We start from the raw sequence: 21,489 nt of genomic DNA on the forward strand, positions 1-21,489 counted from the left end.
TTGTCTAACAAAACATAAGCAAGACCCTTATGGAAAAAAAGAAATTTTATTGAAATAATATTAAAGAAAATTTATATGAAAGGGTAAAGAAACCTTGTTCATGGATCAGAAGACTCAGTTGTTTGAGTCAGTTCTCTCTAAGTTGAGTTATACATTCAATGCAATTCCAGTAAAAATAATTCTAAAGAATTTAAAAGTAGAAATTGGTAAGCTATCGCTAAAATCTGTAGGAAAGAACAGTGTACCAGAAATAACCATAACCTGTAACATGCCTTAGAAGAGAGATGTTTATTATCAAGCTGTAGAAATTTAGTCTCTGAAGCAAAAGAAGAAACAAGTTGGTGAAGGAGCCCAGAAGCAGCCTCTCACACATATGAAAATGGGATTAGTGACAACACTCTAGGTGAAGGAGACATGGTGAAATTGCAACCCCCATTTCAGTATGTACCCAAAAGTTCACTCCAGATAGATTGACTACTCAGATGCAAAAAGTAAAACTATAAAATTTAGAAGACACCATAGAAGAATATCTTTCTGACCTCAGTGTAAGAAGTGGTTTTGCTACATCAAACACCTAAGAAAGCAAAACCATAAAGGAAAGTATTGAGAAAACTGACTACATTAAAATTAAGAACTTCTGTTCATCTGAAGAATACTTTTATGAAAGCAAAAAGGCAAACCAGAAGCTGGAAGAAAATGTTTGAAAAATAAATAACTGAAAGAGAATTATATAAAAAGTACTTCTAGGAGCCAGCAAGAAAAGAATATAAAGAGGACCATTGGCTATAACGCTCATGTCATAGAAGAGGAACCTTAGTGACCAATGAGCATATGAAAAGATGCCCAAACATGTTAGCAATCAGGATGTGAAAATTAAAAACCAAAATGAAATACCATTTCGTATCTACTGAATGGATTTAATTGATACTTTAAGTTTTGGTTAGGATGTAGAGTAAAAGAAACTATTATTCTTTGTTTATAGAATATATTAATTGGCCCATCCACTTTGAAAAACAATGACATTATCTAGTAAAGTTGTCCCAACAGTTACATTCTTTACTAAGCAATTAGTATAACTCTTATATGCATGAGCTGTAAGATATGTTGTAATATTTTTCTTGTAAGAGAAAAAAATTGGACACAACTGTGATATCTCTATCAACAAGAGAATGGGTAAATATATTGTAGTATATTCATACAGTGGAATAAGATACAGAAGTTCTTTCAGCAATCCACCACAACTGGTGGAATCCCAGGAACATACCATTTAAAAGCAAAAAGGCACAGGAGCATACAAACAATATGATCCCACTAATAGGAGGTTTAAAACCATTAAAAATAAGTGATACATTGTTTTGCTCTACATATATACAGTAAAACTAAAGAAAAACCAAGAATGATAAAATTCAGCAGAATTACTTTAAAGGGCAAGCAACTGAAATAGAAGCAGGAAAGCACACACAGAAGATTATTAGAATAGTGATACTGCTCCTTTTCTTGAACTAGGTTGTTCATTAGGAGTGGTGATATCATTATTCATATACTGTCTGTATGTTTTATAAATATACTTCCTGCCAACTCAGTATTTAATGAAAAAAGATCTGCCATGTACAATTCTTATATTTAGCAGTTATCTGGATATAAGATGACTATTACCTAGTTCCTGCTCTCTAAGACTTATAAAATGATTTTAAGACTCCATGTCTCAAACTTGCCTCAATGTGACAATCTCATGGCACTTCTTTAAAATTACAGATTTCTCCACCCAACCTCAGACGTAGTGAAATAGAATATGCATTGTATCAGGCCTAGGATTTGGGGAGTTTGTGGGAAGGAGTTAGATGCGATCAGAACTACAGTTGTCCAGCTTAACGATGCCAGGAAAACTGACCTTTGAGTCCTGGTATTGCAGAGACTTTGTAAGAAAGAACTGAGGCCACAAACCATCAGATAGCCATGAGGAAAGGAGTAGATTATTCTCTCTCAAAGGAAGTTGTAAAATTGAGACCATATTTATCATTAATTCATAGATAATCCGTAGAAATATCATCAGTGATGTTTGTATTGGTTTTACCTTTTCATTTACCATAAATTCTGTAACTGTAACTTCTGGTTCTATCTGATCATCTGTTAGCATTTTTGCAATCATGTGAGTCAATTTGTATATGTACACACCATATTTTCCAAGATGCAATTAGTTGTGTAATTATAGAATTATTAAAATAATGATAACATGTGCCACTTTGGTCCCTGTAGTTGTTCTCTTCTGCAGATTAAAAATCCAGGGAAATACAAATCTCTTAGTCTCTTCCCACAGTTCTGTTGGCATCAGAATAAGTGCTTCATTGTTTCCTTGGCAAGTAAAACGAAACTCAAGAAAGGCTGCCAATTTGAAATTGCAGTGTGACATTTGAATTACAGAGGTCTACTTTGGTCTGTTGACTGTTTAGTTCTGGATCTCAGTGGGAAAAATAAGGATCTTTAGTTCCCTCCTCATATAGAATATATTTATCAGGGACTTAAAGACAGTGGCATTTATGTCTTAGTGAGTAGGTAGCATTTGTTAAGAGGAATCGAATTAGAAATATTGAGTCATGGAAAAATATAGTTTATACTCCCAAGAGGCTTGCTATTTTGTTTTGGAAACAATAAATATATATGGTAGAGAGCTTAAAGCACTTTCAAGGCAACCCGTCAAAAGGCCAAATAACCATGGTGTAAAAGAGCCATCTCAACCAAGGACATACAAAATAAGAGCACGAGTTTAGATTTGTGGTTTTCGTATTTATTTGCAAGAAGTTTTTTGTTGTTTTCGTTTGTTTGTTTTCTGTAACCTAGAAGCGGGTCAGTATTGCATATGTTCAAGAAATAGACCAGTTTACCTGCAGGTAGAGTATGTGGAAAGGAATACTAGTTGGACAGTCTTTGAAAAGGTAATTTGAAAAATATTATAGGGACGTTAAAAATCAGCTGAATTTCTAGACCTTTTTCCCCATTAAATAATAACTGGGAAACAGTTCTCCACGAGGCTTTCACATTTCTGAGGCACTGACTGCCCTTTGTTCTGGACTATCAAATGTTAGTATAGCGAACAGTCTTGGAAGAGAGAGATAGTCTTCCCCTCTGGAGCAAGGGTGGTGACGTTGCCTGTTATAAAAGATGCAGGTTACCCGAGCTCTGGTGTCCTCTTCAGACAGGCCTGCTTGTGCAGGTATCATCTGGCCCTCTTCTTATCACTCTTTGGAAATTGGAGTTTGAGGAATCAACACAAAGATATGATAGTCTATATCAACTAGTACAAAGACCCATTCTGGGTTAGAGGAATGTTCTGACCTTGTTCAGACCACAGTCATAGAGATACACTTGGACACCTAGCTTTTTGAAAGGAAGGGATTTGCAAGTGCCACAGTCAGAAGCCTGGCAAATCCTTAGGGCCTTAGTGAGTTCACTGTGGAGATAATGGAGCAAGGCATATAATGCTTGTTTAAGGAGAAATAGCAACAGTTGGAGTGCCTTTTGACTCAACCCCTCCTGCAGTTTATCATGCCCACTGTAATCACTGAGACACTAAAAGGTCTCCCAAGTTTTTTTGCGGTGTGTCTTGGCTGCTACAAAGGCATATCGGTCCTGTCAGGGAGAGTTCTTTGAGATAGACCAACTCTTATGGGAAACCATTGATGAGTATTTGGGTCCCAACTGGCCTACAGTGCTGATGAAAGTAACCTGCTAAGAGAATAAGAAAGTGTCCCACAAACAGTCTAGCTAAATTCTTACAGTTAGCCTTCCACCTTGGAAAACTTCCCCATCCCTTATGTTCTAACCAAACTTAGGATTGGACTCCAGGTTGAGATGTCCTCCATAACAGTTCCTGCTGTGGGAGTCAAGGTGGTGGCTGCGGGTCAAAGACTCTCCAAAGCTAACTTGGTTGTGTCAGTAATGATGATACCTTATACAGTGCTTCAGGTGGTAGATGTTGGAAGTTTGGTTAAAACACAAGTTACCACTGCACTGCTCAAAACTGAAAATAAAGGCACCTTGTTACTGGTCCAGAGCTGCCCTCTGCCTCTGTGCCCCTTGATGCCTCCCCTCTCTACTCTAAACTCAGCTGCTGTAAGGAAGAAGGTGACTAGGGGTCAGGATGAGATCTCCTTTGTCCTCCAGAGAGACCAGGTGCCATATGAACCCCAGTATGATGGGGCACTTTGGGAGGGAAAGCACTCAACGTCATAGTTGTGTGGATACTGGCTCACAGAGCACCATCTCACCTGGTCACACAGTGAGGGAGGGTGCCCCAATTCAACTTATGTCGTTTGGGCAGGGTTCACAGTGGGAAGGGAAGCAAAATGGCCTTTTGGTAGAATCCTTCGGGCAGATGGAATGTACTCCTGTTCTGGTTTCCACTGCTAAGTGTGTAATGGAATTGATGTGTTATCCACCTGCTCTCCTCTGTCCCATGAGTGCCAGTGGAGATCCATTCGGGAATTGGCACATGTAGAACAGTAATAATAGTAGGACAGTAGAGAAGACACTTGCCCTGTTTTCTCCCAGGTGGGCTGGCAGAAACAACATAGAATCGCAGAAAAAGAAGGAGAAATCACAGCTTATTCTAAACACATCATGGCTGCCAGACTACTTGGGCCATTTCCCAGCATAACAACACTGCATGTCTGATGCAACAACCAAAAAAAGAAGAAAAAAAAGGCAGCTATTAACTTTCTTCTAAGCTGTTACCGGGACTGAAACAGTGTCTGACCCATGGAGGCCTTGTGAGTCTCTGGTTTGATATTCTCAGTTTGAGATGGGTCAACTTGAACTCACTGACCAGTAAGGTTAGAAGGGCCTAACAAACCTTGCTTGTCAAATGGAAATGATAAATCCAAGAAAGCTATCAAGCTCTCCCAGCAGCATCTTAGATTTACATCAACAAGTAGCAGCTTTCCATTTTGTGGAAACTTTATCTGTCATTCTGCCTGTTGAAACAAGGCCACTAGCTCAGTGAGGCCCTCAGTTCATAGAGGTTTCCTTAAATGCCTGGGCTTTGGTTCACTGATGGTTCAGCTAAGCTGTCCAAAGCTGTCTACTGTGCTTTCTAAACAGCACCAGCTATGCAGACCCCAAAACGGACATGGTCATTTTGCTCAATGGGCATAACTCAAAGCCATTCCTATAGGTCTGGACAGTACTCCTCTTGGTGAACCTTGTTATATGTTTTACTGACTCTTGAGTTGTTGTCAATGACCTAGCAGTTTGGTCTGTCACTTGAAAAATTACAGACTAACAGGTTGAGTTTGGGGCAAATTATGGAAATAGATTGTGGCAATTGGTAAAACTCTTTGGGCTGCTCATATAACTTCACCTTAGGAGTGGTCATAAGAGGCCTTCATGTATTTAAAGAAACACCATCATTAGCTCATGTAGCCCTTAGATGATTCTAGAGATCCTTCTAAAATGAGGCTATTCTTGCTTACTTATGGTTGCTTTCCTAAGTGATAGCTGATTTATTTTTTATATGCATTGTGCAGGCAATTATTCTCAGGGTTGGACTCATTTAATTAGATAAGGTGGAACAAAATTTGTTCCTGACTTTAAGTGATGTGATCAGGGACACCACCTCAATCCTAGAAGGCATTCAGATCAACCTCAACTTGCTGGCCAGGGTTGTTATAGGTGATAGAATTACCCTGAATCCTAGATTTTCTTCTTGTAGGCCAACACCAAGTCTGTGCAATCACTGATAACATCCTGCTATATCTGGATTAATACCTTGGGCCAAGTGGAATAAATAAAGAAACTTCAGGAGAAAGCCACCTGATTTTCTAAGGTAGACCCTGTGGTTTACAGGATTTATTCAGCCAGTAGGGTCTGAAAGCCTGGGGAACATGGTTGATCTCAGTTACTGCAAGTTGAACTCATTCTGTTACCTGGACTTCACTTAATAGTGGTCTTAATTATAAGAAATTGACTGAATGGATTTGGTCCTAGCCACTGTGGCCACACTGATCAGTGTAGCTGAGGGAAAATCATAATAATGGAAAAATTCACCAGAAGCCAAAATGGTATAGAAACAAGGGTAGATATCAATTGGGACACAATTCCTGTATGGGTCTCTGACTTCTCTGTGTGTCTTGTGAGCAGAGGTACTCATGGCCTTTCTTTCAGATTACCTTTTTAATGATGTGTGTAGAGTGAGCACCCTTGGAAAATAGAGAGAATGTCTCTCTTTAGGGCACATGACAGACTTGCTTACTACATGTTATAAAAAAATATATATGAGTTCCCTCAGTTCAGAATTCTTTTTAGGGGGGGTTATATTTCATGTTTCTCACTCAGTGTAATTATGATTAGAAACAACTATCTTAAGAGACTTTCTTCTATGAAAGAAAGAAAATGAAACTCTTTTAAAAAATATTTGGTATTTGAATACTCACCAACAAATTCAATATAGTAAAATAGTTGGAAGGAGGACGAATTATAGAGTTTGAGATGGATAGGATTAGGATATTCCTAGAAAGTAAAATTTAAGAAATTGTGGTTGCAAATTGCTTCAGTAATTGATTATGACAGATTATAGTACATGTAACTGCTATTCTTCAGTTCTCTTTCTTTTTTTTAACTTGAGTATAGTCAACACATGATGGTACATTAGTTTCAGGTATACAACATAGTGATTTGACAAGTTTATACATATTGCTGTGCTCACCACAAGTGTAGCTCCCATCTGTCACCATACAACCCTATTACAGTACCACTGACTGCATTCCCTATGCTGTACCTTTTATTCCCGTGATTTATTCATTCCATAACCGGAAGCCTGTATTTCCTACTCCCGTTTACCTGTTTTGCCCATGTCTCTACCTCCCTCCCCTCTGGCAGTCATCAGTTTGTTATTTGTATTTATGGGTCTGTTTCTGTTTGTTGTTTGTTTGTTCATTAGTTTTGTTTCTTAGATTCCACGTATAAGTGAAATCGTATGGTGTTTGTCTTTCTCTGACTGATTACACTTAGCATAATACCCTCTAGGTCCATTCATGTTGTCGCAAATGGCAAGATCTCATTCTTTTTTATGAATGAGTAATATTCCATTATATATATATATATATATATATATATATATATATATATCTCACAACTTCTTTATCCATTTATCTATCAGTGGACACTTGGGTTGCTTCCATATCTTGACTGTTGTAAATAATGCTGCAATAAATATAGGGGTGCATATATCTGTCTTTTTGAATTCGTGTTTTCTTATTCTTTGGGTAAATACCCAGTAATGGATTTTCTATTTTTAATTTTTTGAAGCATCTCCATACCTAAGGTCAGAATTCTTAACAAAAGATGTTAGTTCCACCCTCTGCTTCATTTTTAGACCATGTTGTCCTGGCACTACCCTGGCTTTGAACTTTGGAAACTATTTCTTATTTTTAGAGTCAAGATGTTCAAAACCATCAAGTCTTGGTTCCTTTCTGTTTAATGGTCCTCTCGATTTCTCTCTTCGGTCACATTTTACCATAAGCAGCAAGAAGAAATTCAGCAGCACCTTCAACATTTGTTTGGAAATCTACTTAGCTCGATCACTCCATTCACTAGGGACCTTTCCAACTTTCTCCTTATAGAAGGTGATTATGTTGCTAAGCTTTCTGCCACTACGCAAGAACCTCTCCCCCACCCCCCGATTCCACTTACAGTGAGTTCAAGGCAATGCAGGCTTGCTTTAACATACTCTTCAGAATCCTTCCAGCCTTCCTTCACTGCCTATTTCCAAAGCCAATTCCTTGTTTTTCTGCATTTGCTATGGCAGTACCCCCTTTCTATTGCTGTATAACAAATTACCACTGCAACTTAGCAACTTAAAATAAGAAATATTGATACATTACAGTATCTGTGGGTCCATTTAACTAGATGCCTCTGATTCAAGATCTGTCCCATGGCTGCCAATAAGGTGTCAGCCAGAGCTGCAGTCATCTGAATGCTCAACTGGGCGAAGATCTGCTTCCGAGCTCACTTGCAGCAGTTGGCAGGACACAGAAGATACACTTCCAAGCTCCCTCATGTGACTCTTGGCACGCCTCAGGTCCTTGCTGGCTGTTGGCCAGAAACATCAGTTCCTTATGATGTAGGCGTCTCCATAGAGCCACGCACAACCTGGCAGATCGTCTGTCAAGAGCGAGAGGACAAAAGAGTTGCAAGTCATAGTCTTTTTGTAAACTAACCTCAGAACGGACACCCCATCACGTTTGTTGTATTCTAGTCGTTAGAAGTGAGTCACTAGGTCCAGCCCACATTCAAGGGGGAATGGATTATAGAAGAGCATGGTTACCCAGGAAGAAGTATCATTAGGGGTCATTTTAGAGCCTGTCTACCATAGTGGGAAGTAGAGTCCCTGCTTTTCAGGAGTATACATTCTAAAAGGAAGGGGTAGGAAAAAAAAAAACTAAAGAAGGTATTAAAATACTGTAAAATCAAATGCTAATTTATAAACTACCACAATTGCTAGAAATTTTTGATAAGGCAAAAGATGAGTTCGAGTTGTTACAAAAAATTTTATAGGCAAATCTTCAATCTATCTAGTCAGAATTTTAGGAAAAATAATTTGCCAGAGGTATTACCAATTATCTGAGGAGCTGAGTGCTTGAAATCAAGAAACATGGAAGGCCATATGATGTTTCTTGCTTTAGTAGCTAGACAGTAGAATGAAGTGAAATATCAGAGAACATTCTGAGAACAAAGATTGACAAGAAAATTTTGGATGACTTGAGAAATGAGTGTATATCTTGGCCCAGGCATCATGGTGGATGTTTTACATACTTTATTTCTTTGAACCCTCTCAATGCACTATGAGATTGATATCTTTGGGGCCATTTAATAGAAGAGGAGACCACAGAAGATGTACACTAAATGACTTGGTGGCTGTCGTGCAACTGTGAAATTGTTTTTTCTCTTTTGGGGCCCTGGTCTGTCCAGCCCCAAAGCCCTTGCTTTTTTTGTTGGCATTGTTGGAGAAGCCAGGGATAGTGAAAATGATCATAGTCATAAAGTGATCTAGTCTTTTAGCATCTTCTAAGCACTGTGATTAATACTTTGAAGATATCACTACTGGAACTTCTCCCTATAGCCTTATGAAGAAGATGCTGTTATTCCCATTATAAAGATGAGCAAAGAGACTAAGTGGCCGAACATTACAAAACTAGGACACACAGAAGTCAACTGACAGAAGATGGAAAGAGAGATGCCTTTGCAGAGAAGAGGATGCTTTTGCTGAAAGCCATCTGGATGGCTGGCACAGATTTAGGAATTTTAAACATTAAAGTGTTAGTTTGAGGTCTTTCTCCTCCACAGAAGAAGCAACTCTCTTCTATTCTCTAAGAGAACTGAGTCTGAAAATATATATAACCAAATTCAAATCCAGTAAACAAATTCCAACAAAAACTGCATAATCAAGGCTATTTTTATGATTAGCACCATTTAGTTTCCCGGAATTTACCAGAGCAAACATTGCTACAGCAAAAATTACTGCTAATGGTTGAACCTAACAACAAGAGAAAATCCCCAAAAGGGTCATTTAGGCCCCAGCTGCAGCTGTGCTTCACTATATTTCTTACTTGAAAGCTGAGAATTAACAGGAAAATCAGGTCTCTGCTGTGCTGTGCAGATGTGGCTAAAACTGTATTAATTTATTCAGCAAACATTTGTTTAGTGCCTACTATATGCCAAGCAGTGGGCTAGCCACACTGGGATTGCAGGAATAAATCATACCTGGCACTTTCAAGGAGCTTATAGTTGAACGTGGCTGATAGAAGGCAAACATAAAAACGGCCAGGTTTTGTAAGTGATACAAGGATATAGCAGAAGCATAAAAGGAGTGGATTAGAAGAGTCTTAGGGCAGCAGCTTCATAGGATGAGCTGAGTAGATGGATCTTCATCTTGGATCCCTGGGGCAGGAGGGTGGGGGCCAGTAAGTGAAGACAACAGAGGCCTGGACGTTTTCTTGGTCGTGGGTAGAAACTGATGCCTCCTTCCAAAACTGGGAATATAAGAAGAGGAGCCGGGTTAGGGAAAAGAAAAGTTCTACTTCAGAAATGAACGATTTGCTTATAGAAGGTTCATGTGGCAGGGTCTTCTAGGACGTTGTATTTATGAGACCAAAACTTGGCGAATGTCTGGTCACAAGACTCAGATTTAGAGAAACTGTAGCATATGTTGCTATTGTAGGATTAGCAACACGACCAGCAGCAGCAGCGATTGCTTGTTTTGAGAGCCTACCATGTGCCACACCTTGTATTCAACACAGTACCAGCACCATCTAGCTTCATCTCCCGATGACCTTGTGATATATACTAAGGAGCTATTTTTATCCTCACTTCATAGATGAGGACACTGAAACTTAGATCTGGAAGCTAACTTTACCAACATCACAGAGCCAGGGTTTGAATCCAGGCCTACGTGACTTCAAAATCAAGATTGTTTAGTTGGCCTCCACTTAACCAACTCACCAATATAACAGTTAACGTCCCTTCCTTCTGTGAAATCTAAACTGAGATCAACAGCTCTCCTGAGTGCTCAAAGCTCAGGAATGTCTCCATGCTTTTGCTCCCACTAGTCAAAAGTTAGATATTTACTAGCAGGCAGAACCTGTCGGCTGTACTTACTATTCTTGTAATTATGTGTTTTAATAAAATATTAAGTGCTCCGATGTCATATGAGTATAAAGGAAGTTGTGTCCGTGAAAATGAGATGAAATGCTTTGGGAAGGGCGCCTGGGTGGCTCAGTTGGTTAAGCGACTGCCTTCGGCTCAGGTCATGATCCTGGAGTCCCTGGATCGAGTCCCGCATCGGGCTCCCTGCTCGGCGGGGAGTCTGCTTCTCCCTCTGGCCCTCCCCGCTCTCATGTGCTCTCTCTCATTCTCTCTCTCTCAAATAAGTGGATAGAATCTTTAAAAAAAAAAAAAAAAAGAAATGCTTTGGGAAGAGTCAGTAAAGATTGGTAGCTCAAGAAAATTACATATGAGAAGGAAACGTAAAAGAGACAGACCATAAACATCTAGAGGAATTTTGCATTCATTTTGCTTTGCAAGTATCTTTTCCATCCATTTTAAGACCTTGTAGTAATTCTATAGATTGTATGCTATGATTCTGGTTTATATAAGAAAGAGGGCATGAAACATCAGCAGGCCCATAAGCCAAATCTTTTGAAGGAGATTTCTGTGCACTTGCCCAGGGTGAGCACATTATGAGAGAAAAGGAGAGGACGAAAACTTTGCAGCTCACTAGAGACAGGTGCAAGTCTTCAGAGTGAATTGACTGAAAACATTCAAAGATGTGGAAGGTGAATTTCAACGCAATAGGATTATGCACCAACATTTTTGGCTAGGGAAATACGATAGGAATGTATTCCCATTTTTTATCCTATAAAGCTTTACTTTCTGTAGACTGCAAGCAGCATAGTATAAAAGAAAGAGCATGGACTTTGGAATATGTTAGCTTCAACAACATAACTAGTTGTCTGACGTTAGGTAAAGTCTCTGAGTCTCAGTTTCCTCTAATTACAATGGCATAGTAATACCTATATCATACAGTCTTTGAGGAATGTAGTATTGGGCACACAGTAAGTTACAAAGGGATTGCTATTCATTTTTTTGCACCCGTGGGAAAGCAATAAAAAGGTATAAGATGTTAATCAAGAAGGTAGATGAGCTGTGAAAGGGAACCTTTACTATCTCTGTCAATTCTTACACAAAGAACTATTCTCGGTTCCTTTAAAATGGATTTTCAGGTTGGGACAAAAGACTTTCAAGAGTCTCTGTTTACTTGAAAGATACTGAATCTGGCCAGAAATAAAGAGAAGGAGATGGATACCAATGGAAATACTTTGTTGTGGCATATTTTTTTTTTTTGATGCAATATTGTCCATCTTCCTCTGTAAATGTCAGATTCAATCCAACTACTTTTGAGGTTTATGAAATTCTGCTAACCTATTATTCCATGTAATTTATTTTCAGATTAACCATAAAAGTGATGTCTATTTTCAATACAGATAGAACAATCAAGAGAACACATTATTTTTAGTCTACTAAATGTAACTTTTTAACTTCTAAATGTTTATAAGGTTCTGTAGTAAATACATTCTTTATTATAAAGCCTATTTACGTTGGGAGTGGTAAATGATCGGCAAGAGAGATTGGCAAGATAGGGTTTTTTTTTTTTTTAAGTTTTTATTTAAACTCCAGTTAGTTAACATACAGTGTATTAGTTCAGGTGTACAATATAGTGATTGAGCACTTCCATACAACACCCAGTGCTCTTGACAACAAGTGCAATTCTTAGTCTCCATCCCCTATTTCCCCCATTCCCCAACCAACTGCCCTCTGGTAACCATCACTTTGTTCTCTGTAGTTAAGAGTCAGTTTCTTGGTTTGCCTCTCTCTTTTTTTCCCTTGCTCATTTGTTCCGTTTTTTCAATTCCACTTGGCATGATAGTTTTTATTTTATTAAATATTTATTTGAGAGAGAGAGAGAGAGAGTGCACACGCAGTGGGGGAGGGGCGGGGGGAGGGAGAGAAAATCTCATGTAGACTCCCTGCTGAGTGCAGAGCCCCATGCGAGGCCCAGTCCCACAACCCTGAGATGTTGAGATCACAACCTGAGCCGAAACCAAGAGTCAGACACTTAACCAACTGTACCACTCAGGCGCGCTGGCACGATAGTTTTTAAACACCCTATCCAGAACCTCTAAGTGATAAGTAGCATCAAGACGCTAAAAGACATTATCTTGACCTTAGTATGCTTCTAAGACTAATTAGAAAGAGAAAACATTAGTAGGTAGAAAGATGAAAGATAAAAAGAATTTCAGCAGAATTGCAGATAATTTGGATATTGAGGAGAGGAGACTGATAAAGTAAAAAAAAGAATCAAGAGGAAGAATTCTTAATAACTTACATTTATGAATGTAATTTTGTTAACTAAAATGGATGACAAAGCCAGAACTATACTTAGAAATAAGAAGTACATATATTGTACATATATTGTATATACCCTAATCCTGTTATTCACTATAAGAAGTGTTAAAAAATAAAAGTGACAGAATACTGCCTTCTTAACAAATGCCTTTTGCAATTCACTTTTTAAAATATATATATATATATATATATATTTTTTTTTTTTATTTGAGAGAGAGCACATGAGAGGGGGGAGGGTCAGAGGGAGAAGCAGACTCCCTGCTGAGCAGGGAGCCCGATGCGGGACTCGATCCCAGGACTCCAGGATCATGACCTGAGCCGAAGGCAGTCGCTTAACCAACTGAGCCACCCAGGCGCCCTAAATATATATATTATTGAAAACCTCCTTAGGGGATTATAGATATTACCAAGGAGGTGCAATAGGCATTCTTGGATATATTCTTTTAAAAATATTTGTTGAGATCCTGTTATATGTCAGGCCCCGTTCTAGGTACATGTTTGTCTTCATTCCCTTGCACATAGTGAAGAAGTATTTTCAAGCTGGCAAAGGGAAATCAAGTTGATCATTTCAACTTTATGTTTAAAGTGTGCCACATTGACATCAGACTTTAAATTTAGCTTAAGATTTCATGGAGTCATTCAGGAAATTCATCAAATTGATGATGTAGAAGTGAGTTTAATATATCTGGTTTAGGCCTTTATAATTAAGGCGTGGCTTTGCTGCTAGTTGTAATTAGGATTAAAACAAGCCCACCCAGTCTAATATCTCTAAACCAAAACTTTCATCAAGGTATCAAGACTGTGTCCTTCCCAGCCTTACTACATTTCTATTAATTAACACCACTGGGATTTACAAAATAGCTATTGGTTCCAAATATATATATAAATAGGAGATGAGTTAATTTACAGAATATCACAAAAAGTCATACCAAATCTGGAATTAGGGTTCTTCTAAGATTTATAGGGTCTAATCATACCAACGAGTGGGAGCTACCTAGAATCAGCAGCCCCCACTGCTCAGCTACCTTCTCCTGCCCGTGCCAGAGACACTCAGAATGGTATTTAGAGCTTACACATCTTCAGACTAGTTTCTGAAGAGTCCAGGAGTTCTGAGTACTGAGGAGCTATTTCAGCCCAGAGATACACTGAACTTACTTCTATACGCAATGCCACTGAAGTCAAGGTCCTCATGACACTAGCCTTCATGTGAGGAAGTAGTGTCTGCAGGATGCTGAGGCAGTTTGTCCATCCTGGTCAGATTCCTCACTGGAAGTTGTGCCTACTTCTGGGCTCCATAATTTAAAACAAGTGTGGAGAATTTCGAGAGAAGCCTGAGCAGAGGCACAAAGACAATGACAGAGAATGAGACCTAGAGGAAACCAGAATTATTTTACTTGGAAAGGAGAAATCAGGACGGCAATTTAATAATGGTCTTTCATACATTAGGAATTACTACATTGAGGTTAATGACCAGATTTCCTTCATGTGCGAAACAGTAAAAGAAATAGGATTTCAGCTTTCGTAAGAAGAATATAGTATGGAACCAAAGGGGAAAAAAACAGCAATCAGATGCTAAGCCTATTTAATCAAAGGAATAGATCATTCCACACACTTTATGAAAGTGTTTTTAAAGGCAATCTGATTTCCTGTCTGTTTTATATATTATATAGAATGCTACCTGAAAGAACAAGGACACATTAAATGAACTTGGTTTTTCGACCCTGTGAATCCATGATTTATCTTTAAATTATATCATAAGGTATAGTAGAGCCTCCTAGCTTGGTCCTGACAAGAGAGGAGCTACTTTCTAATAATGTTAAGGAAGTTAGTGGTATGGAGGATCATTTATTCCAGGGACCATGTACTCACATAGCTACAGGGGCCTGTGGGTACCAGGAAGGAGTGAAGCTCACAGCATACAATACAGAGTTACGAAAGTTCTGGTGTATTTGAAGGTGTGGGACCCATCCCAAAGGGGCAACCACTGCTGACTAGCCAGTTGTCTTCACGGCACAACATACCCATATTGCCAGATCTTTGGCTTTCTCAAGAAAAACTGGAAATCTAGAATCTCATGTGATTTTTTTATTTCACATCAACAAAATACTAAGATTTATCAAAATGCTATGTAGGCAAAGCAATACACTTCTGTGGGCTGTAAGTTAGAAACCTCTGTTTTCCTTTAGGTCACCAACACATTAGTTAGCAAACAAAACAAAGCTGATCGAACTCTAAAGCTTAGGAGAATCCCTCTGCTAAACCTTCGTAAGGCTTGCTTAAGGTCCTTTCCAGCTCTGTGAATCTTTTGAACTCCCCTTCCTTCTTCCCTGCTCTCAGTATTGGGTGACTTATTCACACAGTGGTGGGGATTTATAGGAATTACTTATTTCCGTTAGCAATATAAGTTTATTTCGCAAAACCATCACATACTTAGATGGAAAACAACTTTTGTTGCTATACTAAAGATGCTGCTGATGCTATTAGATTTTTAGGAATGCACTTACATATGGCATAGACATGTCACTTTGGATCTTTGAACTAACATTTGTTTATAACATTGGCTGCATGAGGCATGCTTGACTTAAAAGCCTACTCACACTTCACCATTTGGTGACGTATTTTATTTCTCTTTTATAAAATATTTTCAATTAACCCACTTCTACCTGGGGTAAGGATAGCTGGATCTCTGAAATTCCCTTCCTTTCAGACAGGAGAATATGCCACAGATGAAGAGGAGGATGAAGTAGGACCTGTTCTTCCTGGCGGTGACATGGCCATTGAAGTCTTTGAGCTGCCTGAAAATGAGGACGTGTTTTCCCCATCAGACCTGGACACAAGCAAGCTCAGTCACAAGTTCAAAGAGGTAAGTTGCTGATCTGCAAAATACTTTTCTATACCTTTCCATGTTATTATTAAGTCTGTATTTTTGTTTGAAAAATGTATTGAGAAAAAAAGCCTTTTGATAACAGATTGTCTTGACTTTCATTGAATTTCAAGGTAAAATTTAAGTAGATCTCATTCCACAATCATTAACTTTTAAATGCTTGTTATTTGTTACAGTGATAGCTTATGACTGGTCTGTTCTTCCATATTTTCAAGCTGTAGCTTAAATGTGCAATTTTCGTGATAAGTTCAGGTTATATTTTTTCAGTTTTATAGAATTTGGGGGACCTGATGTTAATCTTTCCTCCAAGGCAGTAATTTCTTAGAAAGGTCTTTTTTTCTTTTCCTAAAATAGACAAGATCCCAAAAGGAATCAAATGACATACCTAAGTAGTTTAATTGAAGAAATTAAAGTTTAATGAATGAAATTTGAACAGAGTTAGTGGAACTACCCAGGGATGGCGAGGTGCACAGGGACTGGTAATAGCAGGAAGTTGTTGCAACTTCCTCCCGAAAGAAGGTCTTAATGGGTAAAGAGGAAAAGAGATTTTTCCCCTACCGCCCTCCCAAAGAAGGGCATCTTTATAAGATGCAGCCACTGCCAAAAACTACATTTGGGGACAAGGGTGATATACACTCAGCCCCTTCTCTCCTCCTGCGAATGCCTCCAATCGGCCAAACCCAGGCAGGAGTCTGACGAGGTCAGTCTCCCGAGGCAGCCACAGTCAGAAAAGGGCCAAGAATGGATCCCAAAAGGGCAGATAGATGCAGGTAACACATACATTCGTCTTCCACATTAACCACTCAGAACTCCAACATGTAAAACAGCAACAGTGATGAGTGGGTCCCAAACAGTTTATTCTTCATTGTTTTAGGAAACACCCTCCATTTTCAAGGCAAGTGTGTCATTATCTACAGCCTCCCCACAATAACCCTGAGGCACTAAAGCTGTCTGGTTTCGGGCCTGTTAGGGACTTGACCATTTGGAAGAAAAAGTTCTCCTATACGTGAAGAACAAGGTTAATCACTGCAAATGTGTAATTTCTAATTTTATTTCTGATTTCTAATTTTCTTTCACTTACAATTTCTAATTTGGATGTATCATAAATAGTTCAGTTTTATATGTTCTGATGTTATACCTACCATCCCTAATATATTGACTTGCCTTTTTAATTTCTTATGATAAACTTATACTTGTGAGACCAGTATCAAAGTGAATGTACTTTTAAAATGTAAGTTTTTATTTAAAAAACCGTAGGTTTATTATAGAATTTTGGAAAATGCACGTTTGTATAAATGCCAAAAAAATCATTCATGAGCCTAATTTTGTGGTATTTGGGATTACACAGTACATACTGGGTTAAATTCCTACTCTTGATACACGTATAATTGTATTATTAGGATTTTCTCATGTCATCAAATGTTCTTCCATAAATGATGTTTATTTACTGTAGGTATCTCTTATCATTGATCTACTTACTTTTTTGTCTTGGAACATTTCCTTTGTTTCCAGGTCTTAAAAAATTATTATTCTTAAAAGTCACACTGCAGTCGGTATGTGTGTACTTATCCTTAGGATAATTTCTCACCGTGGAATTATTAGATCAAAGAATATGAGTATTTGGGGGACTTGTGGTACTTCCAAGTTGCCACCAGAATGGCTTTTCTTGGTGATAGAGAAATTTGTTTATGCCACTCAGTGTGTTCAGTGCCCGTTTCTCTCCCACCTATTATTATTTGTTAGGTTGGACCATTTCCATTTGTATAGTTCACAGAGTCCTTGAGGCAAAATACGTGGGTTTTCCAGATGATTTATGACTATTCCTAGTTGTAAATCAGATACAAACATCTTGGGGACAAAAGAAATACACTATTCTATAATGATCGCAAAACTCAGAATTCCCTTACAGTAGGAGTAGCAAGACTTATCTTGGGGCTAGTTCTTATAAAGGCTTTCTGCATTAACTGCTATCTTCAAACCAAAGAGCAGTGCAGAAAAAGAAAGTTCTACTGGAAGTGGCTGAGTGCAAGGAAGAGGCAGTCTAGGGACCTTTTCTCTGCAGCTCTGATTTGGCCCGTGAATACAGGTTATCTAGGAAAGTAGATGGACCACTTGTTCTTTAAAAAAATCTTCCTGGAATGTTGTAGCTCTCAATCCAGCTTTGAGGCGGTGAAGTCTAAGTAGTATATCTGGGCAAAAGCCTCTACTACAGCTTTTCCATGTTGCCAAGTGAGTATGGCCCTACTTTTTGATAGATAATTGAGCTGGAAGTGGGGTCCACATTCTTTTATGGAAGCTAAAGAGTATACAAAGCAGAAACAGTATATGGAAGGTTATATCCTCCATTTTCTGAATTGAGCCAAGGACTCTGTGCTCTGTAAATACTGTTTGAGGTGTACTCCATTTTGGAGACAACTGCATGGTCTAGACCCAGGGGTTGGCAAACTGTGACCTATTGGCCAAACCTAACCCACTGCCTTTTGTTGTGAATAAAGTTGTATTCAGTACTGCCATGGTTATTTAGTTATTTAGTTACTGTTTGTGGCTGCTTTTGTGCTACCATAATAGCCAAGTTAAGTAGTTGCACAGAGACCATGTGACCTGCAAATCCTAAATTATTTGCCATCTGGCTTTTTGCAGAAAATGATGGTTGACTGGTGTAGGCCACTGTGCGATCTGGACCCATTCTGTGTGACACAGCTGATTTATTTTTAGCCTGAGTAACCGAATCTGTAGTTTTCTTTTAATTCGGGATTTTAAGAACTGGAGGTTTGTCCTCACCTCAAGATCAAGCAAACACCAAATTATTTCACTTCTGATTCTTGTATTCTCTTTTATTATATATTTAACATATTAATATATTCATTTCTTGAGGAGATTGCCACTGAGTATCAGTGGCATTTGTCACAACATTTGTGTCTTTTTTTAATTTTTTTTTTATTCTTATGTTAATCCCCATACATTACATCATTAGTTTTAGATGTAGTGTTCCATAATTCATTGTTTGTGCATAACACCCAGTTCTCCATGCAGAATGTGCCCTCTTTAGTACCCACCACCAGGCTAACCCATCCTCCCACCCCCCTCCCCTCTAGAACCCTCAGTTTGTTTTTCAGAGTCCATCGTCTCTCATGGTTCGTCTACCCCTCCGATTTCCCCCCCTTCATTCTTCCCCTCCTGCTACCTTCTTCTTCTTCTTCTTTTTTTTTTTTCTTAACATATATTGCATTATTTGTTTCAGAGGTACAGATCTGAGATTCAATAGTCTTGCACAATTCACAGTGCTTACCAGAGCACATACCCTCCCCAGTGTCTATCACCCAAGTCACCCCATCCCTCCCACCCCACCCCCCACTCCAGCAACCCTCAGTTTGTTGCCTGTGATTAAGAATTCCTCATATCAATGAGGTCATATGATACATGTCTTTCTCTGTTTGACTTATTTTGCTCAACATAATACCCTCCAGTTCCATCCACGTCGTTGCAAATGGCAAGATCTCATTCCTTTTGATGGCTGCATAATATTCCATTGTATATATATACCACATCTTCTTTATCCATTCATCAGTACATTAAAAGGATTATTCACCACGACCAAGTGGGATTTATCCCTGGGCTGCAAGGTTGGTTCAACATCCGCAAATCAATGTGATACAATACATTAACAAAAGAAAGAACAAGAATCATATGATCCTCTCAATAGATGCAAAAAAAGCTTTTGACAAAGTACAGCATCCTTTCTTGATCAAAACTCTTCAGAGTATAGGCATAGAGGGTACATACCTCAATATCCTAAAAGCCATCTATGAAAAACCTACAGCGAATATCATTCTCAATGGGGAAAAACTGAGAGCTTTCCCCCTAAGGTTAGGAACGCGGCAGGGATGCCCACTATCACCACTGCTATTCAACATAGAATTGGAAGTCCTAGCCACAGCAATCAGACAACAAAAAAGAAATAAAAGGCATCCAAATCGGCAAAGAAGAAGTCAAACTCTCACTCTTTGCAGATGATATGATACTTTATGTGGAAAACCCCAAAGACTCCACCCCAAAACTGCTAGAACTCATACAGGAATTCAGTAAAGTGGCAGGATATAAAATCAATGCACAGAAGTCAGTGGCATTCCTATACACCAACAACAAGACAGAAGAAAGAGAAATTAAGGAGTCAATCCCATTTACAATTGCACCCAAAACCATAAGATACCTAGGAATAAATCTAACCAAAGAGGCAAAGAATCTGTACTCAGAAAACTATAAAATACTCATGAAAGAAATTGAGGAAGACACAAAGAAATGGAAAAACCTTCCATGCTCATGGATCGGAAGAACAAATATTGTGAACATTTGTGTCTTATACACTGCCACTTTCACAGTTTTAAATTTCTTTATGTGATTAACATAAATGCCTAAATACTTACAGCACTAGATATTTTTCACAAGCTTATGTACAAGATGTAGGATGGAGATGGAGAATCATGTGTATTGGAGTCTGTACAATGTCTCCTATTACAGAGGGTTCTCTTAATGACATTATATCAAACAAGTACATGTTGTACTCTTTGAGTAAAGCACATTAGACTGACATCATCTCCATCAGTCCTCCTTTTGGCCTATTACCTGTCTTCCTACCAGCCTCTCAGCTCCTCTGTTTTTGCTCACTCTTGTATCCTGTTTTCTCATAGTTCTTGACATATGGCTAGTGGTTAAATATTTGGTGAATGAATGGCATAAAGCATATGCTGGAAGTTGTTGTATAATTCAAGACAGGTACCTAATTTAATTTCTCCCAAGTAGTTGACAAGATAGCTAGTACTTTTATTAAATGCTCATTTCCGCATTTCCCTCTGCTTAGAAGGCCAGCATTATTATCTACAGAATTGGTTCCTTTACACTCTGGCCTGCTTTTGGCCTTTATATTCTGTTCTGTTTTCTCATTCTTTAGTGCAATGCTGTTAGAATGTATATTAAAGGGGAAAACATTGATGGAATAAATCAGATTCATCTAACTCTTCAAAAATTCCTGTAGTGTTCAACCTATTCAAGAAAACATTTGAATCATTTTATTAATTCCCTTGGAAAAACTTCTTTGCATTTTTATTGTAATTACATTGAACTACTAAATTAACTTGCAGAGAACTGGCATTTTTATCACATTGACTCTTTTAATCCAAGTTTATGGAATGTATCTTTTCAAGTCTTTTTTTCTGACCCTCTCTGAAATTTTATAGTCCCCTCTATTAGTTACACAAGTAGCCACCTATAAGTAACAGAACATCTAACTAGAGTGGATTAATCAAAAGCTGCCACAAAGGTTACATTAGCTTCAATATAAGTTAAGATGTTTTCTCTATTTTCCTATTTTCAGAAACGACTTTTGTAAGAGAGACTTAATGACTTGCATAAAATAGAAATTTCCGTTCCCTAGAAGTTTATTATTACTCAGCTATAAAACCATCTGTGCCTTTGTGGAGGAAGATTTTATTAAACCTTTTATAAAGCTATTACTCTCTTCAAGTTTTCAAGTTTTTCTTGGGCCAGTTTTGGTATTTTGCATTTCTCAAGAAAGTTCTGTATTTCCTCTAAGCATTCATATTTTCTAACATTTTTATATATACTTTTTAAATACTGAAATCTTTACTATC

The 21,489-nt window shown here is 38.3% G+C and overlaps 1 protein-coding gene across 4 annotated transcripts in view; it reads left to right on the forward strand.

The window, feature by feature from the left end:
• PPP1R9A (protein phosphatase 1 regulatory subunit 9A) overlaps positions 1–21,489 on the forward strand; it is a 296,367-nt gene that overhangs the window by 212,743 nt on the left and 62,135 nt on the right. For all 4 annotated transcript variants that reach the window (XM_021689634.2, XM_021689633.2, XM_021689637.2 and 1 more), the window contains exon 6: positions 15,665–15,820. In XM_021689634.2, the coding sequence (XP_021545309.1) occupies positions 15,665–15,820 (156 nt within the window). The remainder of the gene's footprint in view (positions 1–15,664; positions 15,821–21,489) is intronic.

Source organism: Neomonachus schauinslandi, chromosome 12 (assembly GCF_002201575.2).
Source record: "Neomonachus schauinslandi chromosome 12, ASM220157v2, whole genome shotgun sequence".
NCBI lineage: Eukaryota > Metazoa > Chordata > Mammalia > Carnivora > Phocidae > Neomonachus > Neomonachus schauinslandi.